At 57.3% G+C, this 21,939-nt stretch overlaps 3 protein-coding genes across 4 annotated transcripts in view; all 3 read right to left on the bottom strand.

Moving 5' to 3' along the window:
* Positions 1 to 1,003: 1,003 nt before the first annotated feature.
* PIP5KL1 (phosphatidylinositol-4-phosphate 5-kinase like 1) lies at positions 1,004 to 8,804 on the bottom strand. 2 transcript variants are annotated; one of them, XM_060101275.1, is made up of 10 exons: positions 8,714 to 8,804; positions 7,692 to 7,895; positions 6,419 to 6,469; positions 6,066 to 6,220; positions 5,717 to 5,841; positions 5,167 to 5,201; positions 5,021 to 5,076; positions 4,127 to 4,239; positions 3,676 to 3,829; positions 1,004 to 1,706 (listed from the first exon to the last, which is right to left on the bottom strand). In XM_060101275.1, exons 1-10 carry the CDS (start codon positions 8,741 to 8,743, stop codon positions 1,439 to 1,441), a joined length of 1,191 nt encoding a protein of 396 aa, XP_059957258.1. In that variant the 5' UTR covers positions 8,744 to 8,804; the 3' UTR covers positions 1,004 to 1,438. The 2 variants fall into 2 exon arrangements, with proteins under 2 accessions (XP_059957258.1, XP_059957259.1); XM_060101276.1 differs by having other exon boundaries at positions 5,021 to 5,055; positions 8,714 to 8,780.
* An 882-nt stretch (positions 8,805 to 9,686) lies between these two features.
* On the bottom strand, positions 9,687 to 14,583 carry DPM2 (dolichyl-phosphate mannosyltransferase subunit 2, regulatory). The gene is made up of 4 exons (XM_060101854.1): positions 14,511 to 14,583; positions 14,135 to 14,224; positions 13,221 to 13,323; positions 9,687 to 12,426 (listed from the first exon to the last, which is right to left on the bottom strand). Exons 1-4 carry the CDS (start codon positions 14,511 to 14,513, stop codon positions 12,368 to 12,370), a joined length of 255 nt encoding a protein of 84 aa, XP_059957837.1. The 5' UTR covers positions 14,514 to 14,583; the 3' UTR covers positions 9,687 to 12,367.
* Positions 14,584 to 16,711: 2,128 nt separating this feature from the next.
* The window catches only part of EEIG1 (estrogen-induced osteoclastogenesis regulator 1), a 37,043-nt gene continuing 31,815 nt past the window's right edge, over positions 16,712 to 21,939 (bottom strand). Inside the window, exons 8-11 of the mRNA XM_060101608.1 lie at positions 21,672 to 21,867; positions 21,084 to 21,205; positions 20,919 to 20,988; positions 16,712 to 19,493 (exon numbers count right to left, since the gene is read on the bottom strand). Of these exons, the coding sequence (XP_059957591.1) occupies positions 19,448 to 19,493; positions 20,919 to 20,988; positions 21,084 to 21,205; positions 21,672 to 21,867 (434 nt within the window). The 3' untranslated portion in view covers positions 16,712 to 19,447. The remainder of the gene's footprint in view (positions 19,494 to 20,918; positions 20,989 to 21,083; positions 21,206 to 21,671; positions 21,868 to 21,939) is intronic.

Genomic DNA, 21,939 nt, shown 5'->3' with positions numbered 1-21,939 from the left:
AATTTCCCAAGGTCTGGAGTCATCCAGTCCAGGGATCAGCCACTGGCCCACAAAGCCCCCCACACCACATCACTGTCCCCCCAGCCCTGAACTCCAACCACAGTGTCATGTTTTTCTCTCTAGTGCCAAGGTCTCTCTTACTCCAGCTCTTTGCTGTGTCCTTGGCTTGGGACCCTCCCAGAGCTGCATCTGATTCTTCTGGTCTCAGTGAAGGGGTTAGAGCACACCCACCCATCAAATAATTAGGTAGAGGCTCCTTCCCTGAGCTCCATAGCCTCAAGTTCCTTCACAAGACTTTGTCACACAGGTTGCTTTTGTCACTATCCCCCCCTACTGTGAGTTCTGTGGCGGTGGAATCTATGCATCTTGCTCCACCCCACGTCCCCATTTCCCAGCAGAGGGCCTGTCACATAGCAGGTGCTCAATAAATATTTAATGAGTTAAATGTTTCCATGTTAATGATTAGACCACTGAGGCACAGAGAGGTTTAGCACCTTGTCCTGATCACACAGCCAGGCCCCAGAGAAGCTCTAGAGGAAAGGGCCACTTGGGCATGGTCGGATTGGACTGGGGTCAAAGGCAGAGTTGGAGTTTCCTGGAGGAGGGAGAAGGAAAGAGCAGAGGCTATGCAGGCAATTTTCTTCTCTGCTCCCAGTGACGTCTGTGTGTCCAGGTCCCTCTGTCTGACCACCAACCCCTGCTCCCATTTCACAGATGATAAAAGTGACTCCCAGAGGAGGGCAGAGCTTACTCAAGGTCAATAGTGGGCCGCAGTCTAATGTTTCCCAGAGCTGAAGCCCCCCCCACTCCCCCACCTCCTCCCACCTGCATCCTAGAGGAGCAGGAGTGAGGGGGGCCACCCCAGAGGGAGGCCAGTGGACCCTGCTTGAGCCAGGGCAGGGGGTTGGGAGGCCCGTGTTCTTGGGCTGGCCTTGCCACTTACCCGTGCATAAGCCCCTTAAAGCCTTTGGGCCTCAGTTTCCCCATCTGGACGACAAGGGGGCTGGGATTGGTGGCTTCAGCCTCCCCCCTTCCCCAATGAGGACAGGGCTGCGGGAGCTGGTGAGTAAGAATACAGTCTCCTGAGTCCAAAAGGCATAGTTGAGTCCTGGTTCCAGCATTTATTGCTGAATGATCTTGCTCAGTCCCTTCACCCCATGAGCCTTCATTTCATGGTCTGTAAAAAAAAAAAAGAATAATAGCATTTTTTTTTTTTGAGGATTAAATGAGCTAATGTAGGGGAGTCCCTGATACAATGCCAGGCACAGCATCCCCAGCAAAATGAGTTCATAATATTAATTAGGGGATGCTGCCCTCTGGAGGCCAAGAGGAGGAACAACAGGCGAGGAGAGCCCGACCCGCTGCCCGGGCCAGGCTGGAACCCGCGTCCCCAGCGGGCGACCATTGTCCAGGTGGGCAGAGCGCGGCTGGGCGCCGGTCACTCGGTGTGCGCCTCCACCCACTGGCAGAGGCGACGGGCGTAGCGAGTTGGGCTGACGGTGGAGAAGGTCCGGCCTGGGTAGCGCAGCGTCTTCCACAGGTGCTCCAGCCGCTTGCGGAGCCCGTAGACTGTGGTGAGGTCCACGAGGCCCAGGAAATAGCGTTGCTCTGGCCCGTCCAGGATGTGTAGGGCGTTGGGGGCGTCGGGCAGCAGCCGGCGGTTCTGGGTTTCCGGCTCCTCCAGGCTCTGTACCCCTCGCATGGACCTGGGGGTAGACAGGAGGGTGAGGTTACCACCTCCTCCAGGGACCCCCAGCCAATGGACCCTGTCAGCACGGCCATGCTGCCCCTGGGTCATTCCCACACCTCCCGTGTGCCCGGACCTGTGATGTCAGATAAACTGGGCGGCTGAGTAAAATGCAGTTGACGGTCTAAAGCTGAGCTGTCCATTATGCAGCCACCAGCCAGCCATATGTGGCCACTGAGCACTTAAATGTGGCCAGTCCCAAATGAGATGCGCAGTAAGTATAAAATACATACTGGATTTCCAGAACAGTGTGAGAAAAAGAATGTAAAATATCTCATAAATGTTTATATTGATTAGATGATGATATGATAAAAGTTTGGATGTACGAAGTAAGTGAAATATGTTATTAAAATTATTTTTACCTATTTCTTTTTTACTTTTTAAAATGAGGCTACTAGAAAATTTAAAACTACATGTGTGGCTCGCATTAAATTTCTACTGGGTAGCGCTGGTCTAGAGCATTTGGGTCACACAGGCTCTGGCTCTGCACTTATGTGCCACATCACTTTGGGTAAGTCCCATATTTGGGTACTTCCTAAACTGCTGTTTGGGGTTATCCAACCCTGGAAATTTCAGGGTGGCAGAATTGAAACCTTGCAGACAAAATCCAACCCAAGTTTGCAGATGGTGTGTCTTTTTGCCTCAAACTGTATTCCAAATCAGAAGGTGCCTCTGGCTGGGCCCCCAATCCCAACCAGAAGCAGACTCAGTCCCCTAATGTTGTCCTCTTGTGATGGTGGGAGTTTGGGAGTGGGGGTAGGGGGGTCTCTGAGGGCTTTATCCCTGCCCTGCCCAGGTCTTGGGGGAAAGAAACCAATCAAAGAAAGCCCCACCCAGGCACCAACCAATCAGAACCGAGTGGTCTGGGAGCCAGAACAGAGTGCTGGTACTCTCTGCAGTGCCAGGGTTAACCTGGGTGTGGTGGGTTCTGAATGAGGGGCTGGGAACTGGGTGGGGGTGGGGCTGTAGCTGTGACCATTTACCAGGCAGCATGGAGAAACAACCATCGTATGCACACTTGGGTTTACCTGCTGAATGACAGCTGTAATCTGGACACCATCTGGGGGTAGAGGGCAAGGGAGAAGCTGACCTAGGTTGGATGGGCAGACTTGGTGGATTCTGTGCCCCATGGCAGGCATTCCACCATCTGGTCAGGATGTGCCCACCAAGCCATTACCTTGGGTTGTGCCCAAGACTCACCCATCCCAAGGTCTTCCTCCAAGGGGTGGGCATGGGGGCTAGGTGAGTGGACATCATTTTTCACTTGTCTTGTCCACCCACTGGATCAATGAACTTATTTCCTTGAAGTGCCTGTCTTAATCCCTGAGTCATTCGATTCAACCACAGATGTGGGCCTTGGAGGACTGAAATCCAAGTAACTAACCAAGTACTAACATGAATCCTCAGAAGTCATTCTACGACTTCACTTCCTCTCTCTGAATCTCAGTTTCCACATCTCTAAAATGGGAATGAGCCCATCCTCTCAATGAGGCTCATAGTCAGCATTCAAGGATTGGCTGCATGGAAGAGGAAGGCAACAAGATGATGGTGCCAGTGGTGAGGACTTCGGGGTCCTCAAAGTGAAATGACCGAGTTAAGGGGCAAGGGCTCTTTCTAAGGCAAAATTTAAATAGGTCTGAAACCTTCAATGGCTCCACATCTCCTTCTGGAAAATGGGCAGAGTCTTCAAAAGCCCAACTGGATCTCACCTGGTCTTTCCTCTGCTGTGATCCATCTGTGCCTGCTACCCCTGCCGGCCAGGCTTCTCCAGCCCTCCACGCTACACACACACACACACACACACACACACACACACACACTGCACTTTCCAGTCTTCGAGCCTTTGCCTGTGCTGTTCCCCCACTACACCGTCTGTCTTTTCCATGTTCTCATCACCTCATTCTTGCTGTTGCCTCTGGGGGGCCCACCTGGCTGTGCGGAAGATGAGGCTACTGCCTGGGCCCCGCTCATCCTCATGGAGACGCTGAAAGGCCATCAGGAGGCTGTAATCCAGCACGTTGAGATCCCGGAGGAAGGCGGTGTCCAGTTCCATCTGGCGGAGGAGCCAGCTCCGCTGGGGCCCTGCCAGAGCATCAGTGCCCCCACCTGAGTGCTCATTGTGTGCCAGGCAAGTTTCTGAGGGCTCCACACACATCTGCCCTAGAAGGGCAGATGTCATTACTGTCCCATTTCACAGATGAGGAAACTCATCTGTAATTTGCCTTGGTCACCTAGCTAGAAAGCTGTGGAGTCAGGATTCTCTGCCTGACTCCAGAATCTGGGCTCTTAAAGACTCAGGCAGAGAGCAGTTCCAGGAACACCCTTCTAACTTCCCTCTAAATGGAGGAAGAGCAGGCAGTGACCGCCCCCGTGGCTCACCAAGGTTGATGGTCTTGCCCTGAAAGTTGAGGTCTTTCAGCACCAGGACAAGGGGGCTACCCTCAGGGGCGGGCTCCACCCAGCGGCTCACCTCGCAGCCCTTGATGTCATACCTGGGAAGTGAGGGGTCGGGGAGACAGAATTCAACCTTTTACAGACTTGAGACATACAGGGAACTCACGAGGTAATAAGAAACAAGAGCTTCCATTGGGTGACTGTCCAGATTCTCAGCACAACCCCAGTCCGTTACTGTCCCTATGTTAGAGATGAAGAAAAAGCCTCAGAGAGGTTTTTTGTTTTGTTTTGTTTTTAACTTGCCCAAGACCACACAGTGAGTAAAGGGCAGAGCAGGGATTCCAACTCAGGCCCTTGAACGTCCAGTCCAGACTTTACCCCTGCCTGTGACTGCCTCTTGGCACCTTGTCATCCCTGGGGTATCCTAGACAGAGGGGCCCAACCCTAGACGCAGCAACAGAGGGCATGAGTGAAGTCCGCGCCCTGGGAGAGCACCAGCGTGGAGCTCGCAGGCAGAGGCAGGGCTAGGAGGCTCAGAGGGCCACCTGCAACCAGAGGCTAGTTTGAATCCCTGCTCCTCACGTAGTAGCTGTGTGGCTTTCCCCTCCTCAGTTTCTCATCGACAAAATGGGGATGGTAAGGACAGCTACCCCTCAAGAGTTGTTCTGGGAATAAGGAAGATGATGAATGCAAATGGCTCAACACAGCGCCCATGGCATACTGAGTGCTCAAGAGATGCTGGTCCTGGGAATCACTGTCTCCGACCCGTCAGGAGATCTTGGTAACGTCTCTTCTCCTCCCTGCGCCTCAGCTTCGCTGTCTAGTGAGTGTGGGTGCTTCAGGTGGCACATTCCGGGTGGGGCGGGGAGGCCGACTCACCTCTCGGAGATGCGGCCGGTGGGATAGAAGACGCTCTGCATGATGATGAAGTATTTCTGGAGACGGGGGTAGGGAGTGAGGGAGGACAGGATCTCACCCTCCAGCCGCCCCCTCCGGCCCGGCCCCCTCGCCTCGGCCTCACCCACCTTCTTTCCCTGGGCCACCCGCAGACTGTGCACTCCTGGAAAGGGAGACGGCGTCAGGTAGAGAGGCCCCAGACTCGGCAACGCCGGGTGCATCCTGCCCCAGTTCCAGGCCACGCCTCCTTCTCGCGATCCGCCGCATCCCGAGCGTCCAGGCCACGCCCCCAGACCCCTTCCCCAGTTTGGGGTGGTGTCCCAAGTCGACCCGCTTCTAAATTTAGCCCCAAAGATGCCGAGTCCCCCAGGCCTAGCCCTGCCCATATACCCTCCTCCCGGGACTATTCAATCCCAACCCCGCCCTCTTTGGGCCCCGCCCGAGGTCCTGACCCCGCCCACCGACCCCGCCCTCCTGCGTTACTGTCTAGGACCCGCCCCCCCACTGAACTCTGCCCCCAGCCGGCCCCGCCTCCTGTCCAGTCCCCTCCACCCTGCTCAGGCTCTGGTCCCCTACGCCCCCCGTCCTGACCGCCCACTCCCTGACCCCCTCCCCTTCTCGCTCTCTCTCTTCACCCCTCTCCTCGCCCCGCAGTCCCGGGTCCCTGGCCGGTCATACCCAGCAACCGCGCAAGCAGCGAGTGTGGGTGCCGCTGCAGGTGTTGCACGTAGCGGGGCAGGTGGGCGAGCAGCGCCTGCACCTCCCGGCGCCGCAGGGTCTTCAGGAAGAAGCGCTGGTCGTGGCTGGGGGGCGGGGCGGAGAGGTCACTGACCAGGTGGGGCAGGAGCCGCGTCCGCACCGCCCCTCTCGCCTCCTGCCCTCGCCCCCAGTCTCTCCTCCTCCGTCTGACCGCTATCCGGCCCTGACCCACCCTGACCTGGTCATGCTGTCTCTCTCCTCAAGAGCCCCCCTCCGCCCCGGACACCTCTCCCACCCCTTCCCCACCCCACCCCAGCCGCCAGCTCACGACAGGAAGAAGCTGGCCTTGCTCTTGGAGGTGCTGAGGAACTGCAGGTAGGGGCCGCCGGGACCCAGCGCAGCCTGATAGTCCTCCTCTGCCAGCCCTAGGGAGCGCCGCAGTCGGGCGAAGGCGGGGCCAGCCAGGGTGCCCAGCTCGAAGCCCTGCGGAAAGGAAGAGCAGCCCCAAGAGTGTCCCTGGGGCCCAGGTGTGTGCAGTTGGCTCTGGCGCGGGAGGGTCACGGTAAGCACACCCTTCCTGCAAAGCCCCGGGGCAAGCCATCATTCCCACTGCACAGATGGGGAAACTGAGGAGAAGAGCAGAACACACCCCCTCCCATGCAGCACTCTTGGGCTTTCTACCTCGTGAACCTGGGTCAGGACCTCGGAGAAATCCTCCTCCGTGGGCAGCCCCTGTAGCAAGGAGCAGAGGGGCTCAGGGCAAGTCTCAACCCCCCAGCGCCAGCCCAGGGTCTCCAAGCATCCTGTACCTGGCCTCACCCCCGTTCCCCCCAGTTTGATTCCTCCAGCCAGTGGGGACCACTCTGGGTGTGCCTGAGTTGGGCAGATAGACCGCCAGCCCTCCCAGAGCTGGAGGGAGGAGGAGAGTAACCCAAGGCAGGTCCTAGGTGTGTCTCATTCACTGCTGGGTCCCCAGCACCAGTCTGAGTTAGAGCCTGACGCATGTGCCCAGACACACGTTGGCCAAAGTGTCGCCAGATGCCCTCCCAGTCAAAGGGGATGGCCTAGAAGCCTAGGACTGTCTGACTCAGCCTGGGAGAAGCAGGATCAGAGAAAGCTTCCTGGAGGAGGTGCCCCCTAAGCTGAAATCTCAAGGGTAGTGGAGAGGGGGAGCAGGGTGCTCACAGGAGCGGGAACAGCAGTGGCGGCTACCAGGAAGGGAAGGGGAGCCTGAGTGACTGAAGCGAGGAAGGATGGACTGGGGAGGGGGCTGGACAGTTGGCCCTTGGTGTTGAGCCAGCAGGACCGTGAGGCCAGGCTGAGTACTGGGGAGCCATGGAAGATTTTCAGCAGGTGATGAGATTTAGAGGACTCCTACTCTCTCCCTGGACCTCCAGGTCCCTGTGCTAGGACCTGGCTCACAGGATGTGGTCACACTGTGCACACATATGCACACACACAAACAACACACATGCTCAGCCGGGCCATCCAGCTGCTGAGCTTGCAGTGGGTGACCCTTTCTGCTGAGCCAGCCTGGCCCCAGCCTAAGCTCTGGGGAGGATGGGCTGGGCTGGTGGGGTGGGGGCGGGGTCCCTTCTCAACCACACACCCTGGCAGAACCGGGAGGGCCTCAGAGACCGAGGAGTACAATCCCTCCCATCCATTATACAGAGGTGACACCGAAGCCCAAAGAGAGGCAGAGACCCACCTAGATCAAACATCAACCACCCGGGTCAGGGGCTTCCTCGCACTCCCCACACACCCTGGGCTTTCTGGCTTCCTGGCCTCAGCCCCCACCCCAGAATGTCCCTCCCTCCCTGCACCAAGCCCCTGCCTTCCTCTCCTTCTATCTAGCCCACTCTGTTCCCCAGCCCTGCAGTATTAGCAGGACGGGGCATCAGCCTGGTCTTGCTGTCGGTGCTGTGGAGGTGCACGGGACAGACTGGCCACTCACCGTGGGTGGGTGGTCCATGGACACTTGAGTGGCAGCCCACAGCCCTGCCTGCATCATACACGTCAGCTGGTGCAGCTCATGCCCTGGGCCAATCTCAAACAGGCCTAAGCGAGACTGCTTGTCTCGTAGACGCCAGAGGAGGCCACGGCGGCCAGAGCTCGAGGTGGCAGCTCTGTGTCCAGCCTCTGGGGAGGGGGCCAGGACCTGGGGTGGGAGGCACCAGAAGCAATGAGCCTGAGGCAGCAAGCATCCCACAGGGGAGAGACCCTGGTCTGAGTCCCACATCCACTGCTTGTCAGCTCACCCCTCATCCCTCTCTGCCTCAGTTTCCTCAGTTGTAAAATGCAGATAAGGCTGGTACCCACCTCACTGGGTGTTGTGAGGGGACAGTACCTGGCATGCAGTCAGCACCCAAAATAGTGATGGTTATTTTCAGTAGGCAGAGCATTTGTTCTGCGACCTCTCACTAGCTTAGGTAGATCACCTGACCTTTCTGCACCTCGTTTTCTCCTCTGTAAAATGAGAACTATAATAACTCCGTCGTGGCAGGTACTAACTGTTGTTACTGTTGAGTTTGAGCATCCCGCACAGGAACTCCTTATAGTAGGAGCTGTGATGTCAGTGATTCCGTCATCTATTCCACTCGTCTATGCCGAGGTCCTCCAGGCCAGCGCGGAGGGTCAGCACGAAGCTGAGATCATAGCTGCTGACCCCTTCGCATTGGGCGCCCACCATGTGCCCAGCACTGTCTGAGAGCTTGACCTCCTAACAGCCCTATGAAGGAGAAGCTTTTATCATTGTCTCCATTTTCCCGATGAGGAAACTGAGGAAGTTCTCAGGGGATACCCGCCGGACTCCCCGCTTCAGACCTGCGGTCCCATGTGGGGCGTGTCCCAGTCCCGCCCAGTGCAGGACCCCTTCTGGGTTTGGATGGAGGTGTGTTCGCCCTGCACGGGGAGGGGAGGCCCTGCCCCTGCCCTCCAACCCTTTCCTTTCCTGTCCTCTCTCGGGTCTGCACCTACCTCGTGGGGCCCCGGGCTCGGCGCGGCCATCGCCCCCGCAGCGGCTTCCCCGGGCTCTGGCCGCGTCCCCAGCTGCCGGGCCACCCCGCTGCAGGAGCCAGGCCCCGCCCCTGCTTCTGGACCGACCAATCGCGTGGTGCCGGTCACGGCTGCACCCAATCCGAGCCGGGGCGCGGGCGACCGCCTGCGGGTCCCGCCCCCGGGGCTGCAGCACCCTTCGGACCGCGGTCCAGGGCTGGGCAGGGCCGCCGCGCGTTGGTTAAGGTCCCCACCGGGGGAAGACCCCACATTCCCTTCCTGGGGTGGGAGACTCAGGTCTCGGGGCGCTCGGGGAGGCGGGTAACCTAAATCCAGTCCCGCCCACCCACCCTGGCGTGAAATTCCCACCGACCGTATTTCGGGTGAGGAAACTAAGGTCCAGAGAGAGAAGTGACTACCTCCAGGTCACACAGGAAGTCAGGGGCATGCATTCATTCAACACTTATTTTGAACATTCACTATGGGCCAGGAGCAGTGTAGGCCGGGGTGGCCTGGGGGGGAGGCGGATTTTAGTGGTGAGTGAGAGGCAGGGAGGAACACAGCTGCCAGCGTGAGCTTTTAAAAGCATAAATCGCATGATGTCACTCGCACGCTCTAAGCCTCCAGTGGCTTCCCACGGCACTGGAACAAAGTCCAAACATCTCGGCGTGGCCCCAGGCCCATCTGCCCACTCTCCAGCCCCATCTCAAATCACTGTCCCTGCACCCAGCACACGGTCACGGGGGCTCCCTGCTGGCCCTTGGCCACCGAACTCTTTCACACCTCCGGGCTTTTGCAGGTGCTGTTCCCTCTGCCTGAAATCCTCCCCCACCTCCACCCTCGACTTGATTTGCTTTATTCCTCATCACATTGCCCGACCCTAAGTGTCCCCTCCCTTCGGTCATGATCACATCGCTTTATTTTTCTTCATCACACTTAACACTGTCAGAGACTGTCTTGTTCATTTATTTGTTTATTATATCTCCCCTCCCCCACCCAGAGTGGGAGTGCCAGGAGGGCAGGAACCATGCCAGGCTCCTTCCCTGGCTCAGTACCTTGCACAAACCAGTGTCTGAGAAGTACATGCTGAACCAATGTGAGTAGGATGTGCAGAGAACCTCAGTGAGTCCCAGGAAATGAAAGGACAGTGTGACTGGAGTGAGGAGAGCTCCAGCGAGCATGCAGGCTCTTGTCGGCCGGCCGTGGGAGGGAGAAGAACGGGAACCCAGAGAAGCATTGTTAAGTGTGTGAGAAAGATTCTCAGAAAAAGAAAAAAAAAAAAAAAAGCTCAGGGACTTCCCTGGCAGTCCAGTCGTTAAGAGTCTGCATTTCCACTGCAGGGAGTGCGTGTTCGATCCCTGGCTGGGGAAATAAGATCCCGCATGCCGCGTGGTGCGGCCAAAAATTAAAAAAAGAAAAGATGCTCAGATGTTTTCAAAAGGCCACTGGTTGTAGTGCAGTCAGATTGGAGGGGGCCATTGTGGGCAGGGGAGAGCAGTGAGGAAGCCTTTGGTGATTTAGGGCAGGGGACGGTGGCTTTGCATCTGGAAGGTGACGGGGGAAGGGGAGAACTGACAGGATTTGGGGTCATGTGGATGGGGGGGTGGAAGAGGAAAGCCAAGGTCAGTGATGTCTGCCAGGCTTCTGGCTGTGGGTCAGGGATACAGGATGATGATGCTAAGGCAGGGCACGACGGGAGAGCCAGATTTGTGCGGGGGGAGAGTGGGGAAGTCTGAGAATTCGGATCACGACAGGATGAATTTGAGGTGCCACTACGACAGCCGATGGGGATGTCCGGTGGGCAGCTGGTGCATGTGCAATATATTGGGGCTCAGAAGAAAGCTGGGCTGGAGGTGAGCCTGGGTAAGGATGAGGTCACCCAGAAGAGTGTGGGGTGAAGCAGCCTGTGATGAGTTCCAAGGAACCCACCCTCTGGTGGCAGAGAAGCATGAGTGCCAGAGAGCATAAAGCAGGAGAACGGGTCATCCAGCGTCTGAGGGTGTACCCAGGGGGGAGGTCACCGGCCAAATGTGGCAGAGGGGTCAAGGAAATGTGCTTTGGATTTAAAGACTGGATGTCACGGGTGGTCTGAGTGCAGCCTCCCTGGAATGCTGCCAAGCACAGCAGGGGTGAGGAAATGCAGGAAGCAGGTGTGGATACCCTTTTGGGAAGTTTGGCCGTGGAGGGGAAAGCGCAGGAGAGACCCGGAGGGAATTACTGGGTTGATGGAGGGTCCCTTAAACGCAGCCTGTAACATGTTCATTTGACACTGGGGGACCTTGTTGAAAGGCAGAGGCTGTTCCCTTGAGAGGGATCATCAGACAGGAGGTTGCTGCTATAGCAGTGGGAGAGGACAGGACCCAGAGTCCAGGTGGGCCGCTCTGCCTGGACTGGAAGATGGAGAGACAGACAGGTAAGGACAGGGCAGGTGTGCCAGTAGTTGGTCTCTCTTCTCTCGTGAGGGGGACACCTTTGCTAACTGGAGGAAGAATGAATGTCCAAGGGGTGAGGGGTGGAGGCTCACACTGTGATGGAGAGCTGGCTGCCCAGTGGGGAATGGTGGCATTGCCAGGGACGAAGGCTGGGGCCTGTGCCAGTTAACCTGAACACAGTGGAACCAGCCCTGCTCTGGCTCGTAACAGCCCTCTGCTCACAGCCACGCTAAGTTGGGCTGCTGGGTACAAGAGACAGATGACAGGCTTGGCTTTTCGGGGACTGGCCTGAGGGTCCTTAAAATACCAGTGCCAGCTGGCTAGGCTGGCACGGGGGAGACCTGGTAGAGGCTGATGCGGCGTCTGGCAGATCGCCGTGCCTCCACAGACTCCCCAGCCATCAGCTGCGCCAGGCCAGACCCCTATCGGTCCGGGTCCCCGTCCCTGCTTTATCCTGTGTCCAGCACAGATGATCCAGGAGGCATCTGAGGTACCACTGACCTAAGACCAACGCAGAGGCCAGCGCCCAGCCCCGCTCCAGCCCGAGTGGCCCAGTCCCCTGGTCAGGGACGGCACTGAGACAAACACACCATCAACGTTTATTGCTCAGCTCTCCCCAACAGGCCAGCACTGAGGCTGGGGGGCTGGGCCTCCGTGAGAAGCGGTCAATCCAGGGGCCCCCCGTGTGGCCACCCTAATGTGCTCTGGGGCCTGTCAGGCCTCCCCCTAGGCTTTCCAGGTCCAGAAATCCTTGTGGGGTCTGGGGTACGTCAGACCCGGGAAAGCTGCCTTTGTGGAGGAGCAGGACATGGGGGGAGAGGTCATGGGACGCCCCAGAACCTGCCAAGTCCAGCAACAGCATGTGCCATGAAGGAAACTGAGGCAAGAGTGTAGAAGCCAGAGGAAAAAGCGACAGGGAGTCTGAAAAGTGAGGTGGGGAGGACCAGCATTTTCCAGGCCCTGAACCTGAAGAGGGTGAGAAGGAGACTTCCAGGGACTCCTCCCTCCTGGCTTCTGGAAGGGTGAGCAGGGGCTCTGGTCAGTCAGGGGTGAGTCCTGAGCAGCTCCATCCCACAAGGGTGTCTGCAGGGTAGCCAGGCTTGAGGGGCCCTCAGTGCCTGGATGGGTCCTCTGGGCCCCCACCCTTGGTCTGCCCTGGAGAAGAAGCAGAGAAGGGGCCGGCAGCCTCATCCGTGCTGGGCCTTCACTGAGCCTTTTTGGTCACCTTCTGATTCTTCAGCATCACGTAGGTGATGAACACGCCTGGAATACACAGACCAGAAAGGTCAGGAAAGAAAGCGAAGGGCTGCTGGGAGGCCAGAGCAGGACACAGCATAGGAGAGTGACCCACACAGGGGGCCAAGCACCTACCCAACCACACTCCAGGCCACCTGGTCATCTCCCCAGTTGTTCATCAAGCCACACGTCCACCCATTCATTCAAAAAACATCAGCCGGGTGCCTACCACAGGCAATTTGCTGAGTTTAGCGCTTCCAATTCTACAGGGAATAAGATCCACCCAACTATCCATCTACTCACCCACCTATCCACCTTAGACCTACCCACTGACCCACTCAGCATCCATCATCCACCCATCCCATCATCCAGACATCTGATTGTTGATGCATCCAAACCACTTTCTTGAGCACCAACTCAGTGCCACAGCTTGTGCCGGGGGCTGAGTACATAGCAATGATAAAGCAACAGTCCTTGCCCCTTAAGAGGCCCACACACTAGACCCTGGGAGACAGACAGGTGCAGGGATCTTGAACCAGGGTGACCAGGGGGTGAGAGGTGATGGAGGTGTGAGCAGAGTGATGGCGGTGGTGGAGGGAGCAGGAAAAAGGGAGACATCCCACTAGAGTCCAGTGAGCCTGGGGCATCGGGAAGACTGACTTAAAGCCCTGAGGGATGAACAGGGAAACCCCAGGGGATGAGCTGGGGGCAAGGAGCCTCACGGAGACGTACAGCCAGTGACAAAGTGTAGCAGCATGTTCAGGGCTGGGAGAGGGTCATGGGGTCCCTCAGACACGCTGCCCAGGGTTGGGGGAACTTACCCACAAACAGGAGCAGCAGGAGGCCGGCAGCCAGTGGGATGGCAATGGCATAGGCTTGGGGCAGGAAATACTTGTGGATGACATGCTGACTGTCGATGAATGGCTGGCATCGAGGGCAAAGCTCTGGTGAGCATTCCCCGCCCTGCTCAGCTCCCCAAGCCCAAACATCCCACCTCCTCCGTCTCTGGGGCTGACCCCATCAAAGCACTGAGACTGCATTTTCTTTTCTTTAAGATGATGGCATTTGGGATGCCTTGGTTTGTTCCCTTCCTTCATTTATCTAATAGTTGTGTACTGGGTACTTGCCTGGTGCCTGCCCTAAGTTGGGGCTGGGGACCTGGCAGGGAACAGAAGACAAAGGACTTGCCCTAAGGCCCCCAAAGCTTAGCAGGGGCAAAGGGTACATGAGGAATCCTCGAATGATTCCCAACCTGGGCTCCAAAGTCTTCTTTACTAACATTTTTCTCCAAAGGATACCAAGTTCTGCAAGATTTTGCCTTCCAAACACTACACTTTTAAAGCAGTAACCAAGACATTTTCCCACAGGGAAAAGAAAAATCCTACAGACTCTCACAAAATCCACTGGCACCTGTCATGCCCAGGGGCCCGCAGGATAACGAGAAGGACTAGAACTCCCATCAAAGGCAGAGCAAATCAAGGACCGGACTTTACAGTGTAGTGGTTAAGTTTTCCACCTTGGGCCTGAGGCTTCCCCCTGAGCTTCCGCTTCCTCGTGTATAAAATGGGGGAGACCGCTAGCATCTTCCTCATAGTGCTGTTCTGGAGCTTTCGTGAGGTATGCAGGTAAAGCACCTAGCACAGCACCTGTCACATTGCAGCTGCTTAAATGATGTTAGGAGTTGGCCTCAAGATCCAGGGATGGGAGGTGAGAGAGGACGGGGCAGCACACATACCAAGAGAATCACCCAGACGGTGTAATAGGTGAAGATGATCAGGCTAACGGCGACGAGGCCGAGTCCCACCACCTGGTCTGTTCCCGTGGCCTGCAGAAAAGAGAGAACTCAACTGAGGCAGTGATGCTCCATTTAGGTGCACTAATGAAGGGGGGCGTTGCAGCCTGGTTACGCCCATTCCCTCAGCGGACGTATCTGACGTGGCGGACTAGGTCAATTTTAGGCCGGGACAGAGCGCCGGGCCAAGGCCTATCACCCGTACGACGGCCCGGCGGGAGAGCGATGCCGGATCCGAGTGCTCAATCCCTAGCTCCTGAGCAGACCCAGGACCCCACCCCCAGACGCCCCCGTTCCCCGCACTCAACCCCAAGCTCACCATTTCCCCAGCGTTGCGGGAACTGGGTCAGCAAGCCTCATCCGGTTCCGGATCCGGGCCCTTCTGGCCTTGGGCCGCGGGGCACGCCGGGAGTCGTAGTCCTTAGGCCTGTCCAGGACCACGTCGCCCGAGACAGGCAGGCACCGCCTTCCCCTTTGCATGTCGGGAAGTGTAGTTTCTCAAGGGCATTGTGGGCCGCGTTCCCGAATCTCTAGGGATGGGACAGAGGGCGGCCGGGGGCGGGAACCCAGTCTGGCTGGCATTTGTGGTCTCAGTCCTGTCGAACTCGCCCGAGAACAAAAGCCCGTCTCTCGGTGTCCCAGAGTCCCAAAGCCAGAGCGGGATGGGAATGGGTGGCCGGAAGTCCCATATTTCCGATGGGGAAAATGAGGCTCAGGGAGGGGCGCGCTCTTGCAGGAGATCACAGTCTGAGTCAGTGGTGTAGCCGACTTCAGAACCCGAGGGCCCTACTTCCTGGTCCCGAGGCCCTAACTTGTCTGTTGAGGGTAGGGTGCAGAAAAAGTTCACCGACCGGCCTGGGGTGGGAGGAGGGGCTGGCTGGGGCCCCCAGGGATGGGGAGGATTTCGACTGGCTGTGAGAGGGCACCCCCTTACCATGCCAGGCTTCCCTGGCGACCCTTCGGGTGTCCTCTCTTTACTGCATGAATGAGGCTAGGGTGACCCTCCCTTCCTTCACCGTCTGCCTCTCGGGCCCTGGGTGTCCTGCAGCCCAGACAGGTCTTCGGACTGGGCCGGTGTGTAGGCCCCTCCCTAGGCTTGGAGGCCAGATCATCTTCGATGTCTCCTCCAGCTCCGAGGTCCGGAACACTGTCTCCTCACAGCTCATGGGGCTGGCTGCTTCTCCCGCATCAGGTCCCACTGGGATGCCACACATCCCAGGGAAGTGACCTTCACAGCTGGGCAGGGTTGCCTCCTCTGTGCTCCATAGCCCCAAGTCTGGCTCCAGGATGACACTTATCACTGCGTTTTAATTAGCTGATTTACTTGTTGAGCTGGCCCACGTGACTGCGAGCTCCCTGAGATTAGCATCTGCGGTCACTGCTGTATCCCCAGTCCCCAGAGTGAGGCTTGGCACCAGTAAGGGCTTTGAATCAGTCAACCAGCTTTAAAATTTTGGTGACTTCTGGAATGCTACAGAGGACAGCGTGTGGAGACTCCAGGCCTCCTGAGGGGTTGTGTGGAGGCTCTCCGTGTGTTATCTTCACTTGGGGGGCGGGGGCACACAGAGATCGGGTCTGAACCGGGCACGACGTGCTCCTGCTGGCAGCATCTGTCTCCTTGGGTCGTCCAAGCCCATCACAAAGCTGAGAGGGACTTTTTTCCCCCTACCACTTTGTATACTGATTTTTCACTAAGCATTACTGTGTCCCAAAGGAGCCACCTGTTTTTCGCCTATAGCCCAATTCCTTCCCTGTCTGTCTCAGGAGAATTTGAGCTCAGCCAGGAGTCACCTTTTCCCTCCCCAGGTGTGCACCGACCAGAGGAAGGGACTGAGAATCAGCCTCCAGGGTTGACAGGGACCATGAGTGGGCATCAGCACTAAGAAAGGGTGGGGACAATGCGGTGCTGTGGCAGGGACAAGGCCTGGTAGTCTGGTCCCTTCTGGCTTGTCCAAAGCCCTGAGGATTCCTGCCACTTCTGAGCTCATTAAAGGCCCAGGGTGACTTGCCTTTCCCAGAGCTTGGCTAAGTCAGCTCTTCTGGGGCAGAGAGTGAGGGGTGGTCCCGGCCTGGAGACGGTGCTGGCCTGTGGCTTTAGAGAGGCTGGGGAAACGCTCAGCACCTCCCAGTGTCTAGCTCCCTAGGAAGGCCTGTATACCCACTTTCTCATTTGATTCACAACCCCATTTGCAGCTGAGAAAACTGAGGCACAGTTGTTTGTCCTCAGGCATGCCTGTTAGAGGCTCTAGGGAGGTTAGAACTTGGGCTCTGAGGTGAGAGCTGCCACCTCGTAGGTGGGAGACTGGCAAGAAACTGCCCTTCTGGGCATCTGTTTCCTTCCCAGGAATCTGTAGTAGTAACAGTGGTGGTAATTGTGATAATTACAGTCAGGACTTTGAGAACCCCGGCCACCAACATCTCCACCACCCCCCGCATGTCACCTTATACATCCTGCTTCCTTCTGATGCCGTCTGTGACCCCGACTTCAACTCAGTAAAACAAACAAAAGCCAACATGCCATAACAAACAAAAACTGCAACATTTAATTTTTTTTCCCCCCAAACCAAGACACTGACACTAGGCTGATTTCCCTTTACAATGTTATTTTCTACAATAGAAGCTGGGACAGAGATACAAACACAGCCCACTGAATCAGGGGGTGGTGGTATAACATTCTGTTAGAAAGGAGGGGTGTTAAAAAAAAAAAAAAGACCTCCCCTCCCTCCATCTCCCTCCTCACCTCCCTAAGGAGAGGAAGCCATGGACATTCTCCATCCTGGCAGATCATGCCACGTGGTCAGTTTGTGGGGTGACCAGAAAAAAAAACCAAAAACTAAAAATATTGTAGACCTTTATTTCTTTAAATCTCCTAGTAAAAACGTTAAACTGTCTTTCAAGAAGATTCCAAACTGGCATTGCATAGACCAATTCCTTTCCAAAAATATCTCTAATATAATCTTTCTATCTCTCTCTATATATATAGGATTTTAAGTCCGGAGCTGTGGGCACCTAATGGGAATTCACTGAGCTTGAGGGGACCAGAGGGCCGAAGAAAGAGTTCCCACGTGGGGATGAGGCCAGGGCTCCAGGCCTCCGGCTCCAGCCAGCATTAATTTGGTTGTGGCCGAATTCTGTTAGTCCAATTACCCTGGCCCAGGGCCTAGCGTGGGAGGGTGTGGCAGGCTCTGTCTCCTTCTGGGGTGACTGTCAAGTTCAGACCTCGCCTAGGGTGGGGCTGGGGTTCCTGGTTTGGGGAATTCTCCCCAACAGCACCAAAGCCAGCTATTTTATGTCTAAAGCCCCAGAACTTTGAATCAGACCCCAAATACACCCTGAATGCGTCTCCTCACTGGGCTGAGGTCATGAAGATACAGAAGGGAAGGACAGCATTCCCCCATCTTCTGGGGGTCACTTCAACTGGAGACAGTGTGGCCAGCTCCCTTTTAAAGTGCCAGGTGTCTGTGGGGCAGGAAGGGACCCGCAGAGCTGACCAGAACCTTCTCCACCAGAGCAAATGCGCCGTCCTGCCTCAGCAGGCACCTTCTAACATTCATTTCCTAAAAGTTAGGTAATTAAAAACAACAAAAACCCTAGAAATGCTCTGGTCCCAACGCCAGGAGGTTCCAAGACCAAGACTCCAATTCTTGCCAGTGGGGCAGAGGGCAAGGACCCCTCCCAGCCTGGGGAGGAGACAGCCCCATCTGCCCCCACCCAGATCCCCAGCCCTGCTGGGACCCAGCCAGCGGGTAGGGAGAGAACAGAACCACCTCCCCTCGCCTGGGGGAGGAGAAAATACCAAACTGTGAACTCTAAAAACGAAAAGAAAAAGGAAGGAAGGAAGGAAAGAAAGAAGGAAAGAAGAGGAAAAAAAGAGGAAAGAAAAGGAAAAAGGTATCGGGCCAAGTAAACACCAGCCTGCTGGGTTTATACAAAATGAGTGAAATTTAAGAGCGGCAGGGGGGTCTGTCCAGGGACTGGCTGGCAGTCAGAACCCATCTTCAAGCAAGTAAGGAGGACTAGGACGGGGAAAGTGCTGAGAGCAGAGGATTTAGGGAGGGGCGGGGGCGGGGGCAGGGCCAGACTGCCCCCCGCTGGGAAAACCCCATTAATGGACCCCACCTCGCCCTTGCCCAGAGAGGGGATGCTTTCAGAGGATGGCTGAGGCTTTTCTGGCCAGGAAGCCAGCTCCAGGCCAGGCCAGTCACAGCCCACCTGCCTCTCCAGCACTGGCCCCGGCCTGGGCCAGCTCACCCTGAGGGGAGAGAAAGGGTGCTTTGCCTGCCAAGCCCAGCCCAGCCAGGCCACTGACCTCCAAGGGCTTGGGAGGCACCTGCCCTGGCTTCCTACTGGAAGCCAGCTGCTCAGGACCCAGTCCCGGGCAGAGGGGAACCACTGTCCACGCTCAGACCTTTCTCAGCATGGGGCTCGGGCCTGAGCTGGAGCTAACTGGAGTGGGGAGGGGCAGTGCCACGTTCCAGCCGGGCTGCTAGGGCTGGGCTGCTGACTGCACAGCAGGCAGCGCCCAGGAATCCTTGGGAAGGGCTCAGAGCACAGGCAGGTGAGGGCCAGGGCGCTGTGCTGGAGACAAGCGTGTGCAAAGTGCAGGCTGCCAGGGCAGCAGGAGAACATTCGTTGCAGGGGGAGGTGGGGTCTCAATCTGGAGTGTGGGTGGGGTTTGAGGTCTTGGTTCCCAGGAGGAGGCCGCCAGCAGGTCCCCTGGGACACAGGGAAGGGACAGCTGAAGCACTGAGCAGTCAGAGGGCCATGGTGGCAGGATTCCAGGGGTGGACTGGCCCCCCAAGGGCAAGGGAGCAATGGAGCAAGGCCCTGCCAGGGCCACTGGCTGGGCCAGTGCTCCTGGAGTGAGCAGGGACACAGAACAAGAGGCCCCTCAGCCACAAGCATCCTTGCATGTGCAGGAGCTGCTGCATGTCCTCGCCGAGGGGCCAGGTGGGTGTCCAGAGGGGCAGTCCCCGCCGAGTTTGTCTGGCCCACCTGCTTCACGGGCCCATGTGTCCTGCCCTCTAGTGGTTCAGAGGAGAATATTCACAGTGGTGCCCCGGGCCCGGGCGGACCATGAGCGTCCCAGCAATGATGGGAGGTCAATGGAATGATGCTTTGGGGCTGGAGTGCATGGAGCAGGCACAGATGAAATGCGGCACGGATGGTGATCCGAAGGGGAAGGTCCCTTGTGGAATGACTTGGGTCTGGACGCCTGTGAAGGCAGGGCCCTTCTCCAGCCTGGACGCCCGCTCCTCAATGGCTTTCAATCACGACTGGCTCATAGACCCCAGAGGAGACCCTGCGGGGAGAGACAGGTCAGCTTGTCATCCTCAATGGTCCTTTGCGCCAGGTTCTTTGGGCCAGGCCCTTGGGAGTACTTCACAAGCAGGCCCCATTTTGCAGAGAAAGAAACTGAGGCTCAGAGAAGTTGAATCACTTGCCCAGGGCAAAACAGATGTTAAGTATCGGAGTCTGTAGGAGTGCAGAGCTGGCACAGACCATGCCCCAAGCCCTCCTGAGCACCGGCAGCTCTCACGCTGGGGTGGGCTGCGCCCATCCTCACGACAACTCTGGCAGGGAGGGTCTGCAGCTAGCCCCACTTGACAGGTGAAGAAACTGAAGCTCAGAGGGATTATGAGGCTTTTCTAAAAGCGCAGTAGAAGGTTGGGGAGCTTGATCGGCTCCTCTCCCCACTGAGGGAGGCCAGGGCCACCCCTGGGATTGTGGACATTCAGGGCTCAGCATACAGCTCTGCAATGACCTTGCTGCCAAATAGATTGGTTCTTCCCGTCCTGCATCTCAGTTTCCTCATCCTCAGAGGGGGCTAGAGAGGGATGTCACAAAGCCCCAAGGAAGTGCCCTCTGTTTTCCTCTTGCCCACCCCACCCGGGGCAGCTGAGGCGGCCATGGAAAGATGGCAGTTGCAATTTCAAGCCTCAGCCAGTGGGGGTCAGCAGAGCAACACCAGAGGGCAGGTCTGGAGCCCCTGCATGGCCCAGCAAAGCCCCCTTCTCGCACGGGCTGGAGATGTTAAATGGGCACTTTCCCACCTGGCCCACAGGAGCCAGGGGAAAAGGCTTCAGCACAGCCCCGCAGGTGGGAAGCTCTACCACTCACTCATTCATTCATTCATTCAATGAGCCAGGCACACAGCAACGCATGCTGTAAGTGAATGATCATGAGAGGGCACTCTATAAAACTGTAGACTTCAAGTCCAAGTTTGATCCTACCACCTCCTCGTCTCTGAACATCATGCAGCAGAAACCTGTGTTGCTCACTGACGTATCCCCAGCACCTAAGGATAGCTCAGTACCTGGTGTGTCGCTGGTGTGCAATAAACATTTGTTCAATAAATAAACGAGTCATCATCATCATTTTTTTAGGAGTTCCCAGATCCAGGAGGAAGGGAAAGGAAAGTAGAATCCAAAATAAAGATGTATTAAGCCCCTGCTATGTGCCAAGCCTTGTGCTAGGCACTTACCAAGGTTCTTCAGAACCCCCAAAACCAAACCCAGGGCCTTTGTCCCAGGTTTCCAGGTAAGGTGGTGTGGTCCACATCATTTGACAGATGGGGAAACTGAGGCTCAGAGAGAAGTGACTGGTCCAAGGTCACACTGACAACAGTTGGCATTCAAAGCTAGGTCAGTGGGCTGCAGAGGCCATATCCTCTCACCACTATGCCCCAGAGCCACACTCGTGACCCACCCAGAACCTCCAGCCCTACCTGTTGGCCAGCTGGATGCCACTCAGGGTGGTGGAGCCATCGCGGCTCACGAACAGCCGGAGGTTGCTGTCTGTGGGGACACAGGGAAGGATGGGGGCTGAGTGGGGCGGCGCTGCCAGGGAGCCCCTGGGCGTCGTCCCTGGCCCGCCGGCGCGGGCAGCTCACCCTCAGTATTGCTGCCGTCCGTGAAGTCCTGGCTCTGCATGATCTTCTCCACGATGTCATCAGCGTCAATCCGCGTGTCGTCCACCCAGGTCGGGTGGCTCTCCACGGAGTCCTTCTTCCTCCTGGGGCGGGGCGGGGGGCAGAGTCACACCAGTCAGGGCAGCAACAGGCACGACGACGACAGGACCAAGCACCCGCAGCACTCAGGATGCTCAAAGTGCACGTGAGAGCTGGTCCAGACTGTATTCATTTAACCCTCACATCAAACCCTATGTGCGGAGGCTGCTACGACCTGGTTTTACAGAGGAGGCCACAGAGGCCCTGAGAGGTTAAGTACCAGCCTCTGAGAGGCTGCAGAGCAAGGGAGCAGACGGGGACAGAGGGGACACTAAACCGCACGCAGCAACAGCTCACTGAGCATGCGTGCCAGGCCGGGGCGCCGCGCCTGTGAGCGTCAGCTGGTTGAATAGCCACGCCCACGCCACTGCGGCAGGGGCCCCCTTGTCCCCCTGTTACAGATGGAGAAGCAGAGGCTCAGGGAGCCACCGGCGGGGTCTGCTGTCCAGGAGCACGTATGGTGAGACTTACCGAAACGAGCGGTCTGACAGATGTGGGGGCCGGGGTGGCCGCGGCGGCTTCTCGGGGGCCCGGTGCTCACGCTCGCCGCCCTCGGGACCCTCCACAGCTATGCTGAGGCCGCCCGAGGCGCTGCTGCTGGTGGACGTGTTCCGGCGATGCGTCAGGTCCGAGAGGCTGGAGGAGCGCGAGTGCTCGGTGCTGTAGCCTGCGGGGCGGTCGGGACGCTGATTACCGGGAGCCGGGGGGCCGGGGAAGGTGGCAGGCCAAGGGCAAGGGG

Source organism: Mesoplodon densirostris, chromosome 6 (genome assembly GCF_025265405.1).
Source record: "Mesoplodon densirostris isolate mMesDen1 chromosome 6, mMesDen1 primary haplotype, whole genome shotgun sequence".
Classification (NCBI taxonomy): domain Eukaryota; kingdom Metazoa; phylum Chordata; class Mammalia; order Artiodactyla; family Ziphiidae; genus Mesoplodon; species Mesoplodon densirostris.
The sequence above is the reverse complement of the archived record's forward strand: the minus strand, read 5'-3'. Positions and strand labels throughout refer to the sequence as shown.

Bases quoted from the DNA above. Each gene is read 5' to 3' on its own strand.
- PIP5KL1 (XM_060101275.1), bottom strand. From the start codon at position 8,743: ATGGCCGCGCCGAGCCCGGGGCCCCACGAG. The intron at 6,470-7,691 runs GTGAGTGGCCAG...TCCTTGCTACAG, and splicing joins CCATGGACCACCCACCCACG to GGGCTGCCCACGGAGGAGGA. The intron at 3,830-4,126 runs GTGAGCCACGGG...ATGCTCTGGCAG, and splicing joins GGGCAAGACCATCAACCTTG to GGCCCCAGCGGAGCTGGCTC.
- DPM2 (XM_060101854.1), bottom strand. The intron at 13,324-14,134 runs GTATGTGTGCTG...CCTCGATGCCAG, and splicing joins CCGTCTGGGTGATTCTCTTG to CCATTCATCGACAGTCAGCA. The intron at 12,427-13,220 runs GTAAGTTCCCCC...TGTGTATTCCAG, and splicing joins CCTGCTGCTCCTGTTTGTGG to GCGTGTTCATCACCTACGTG.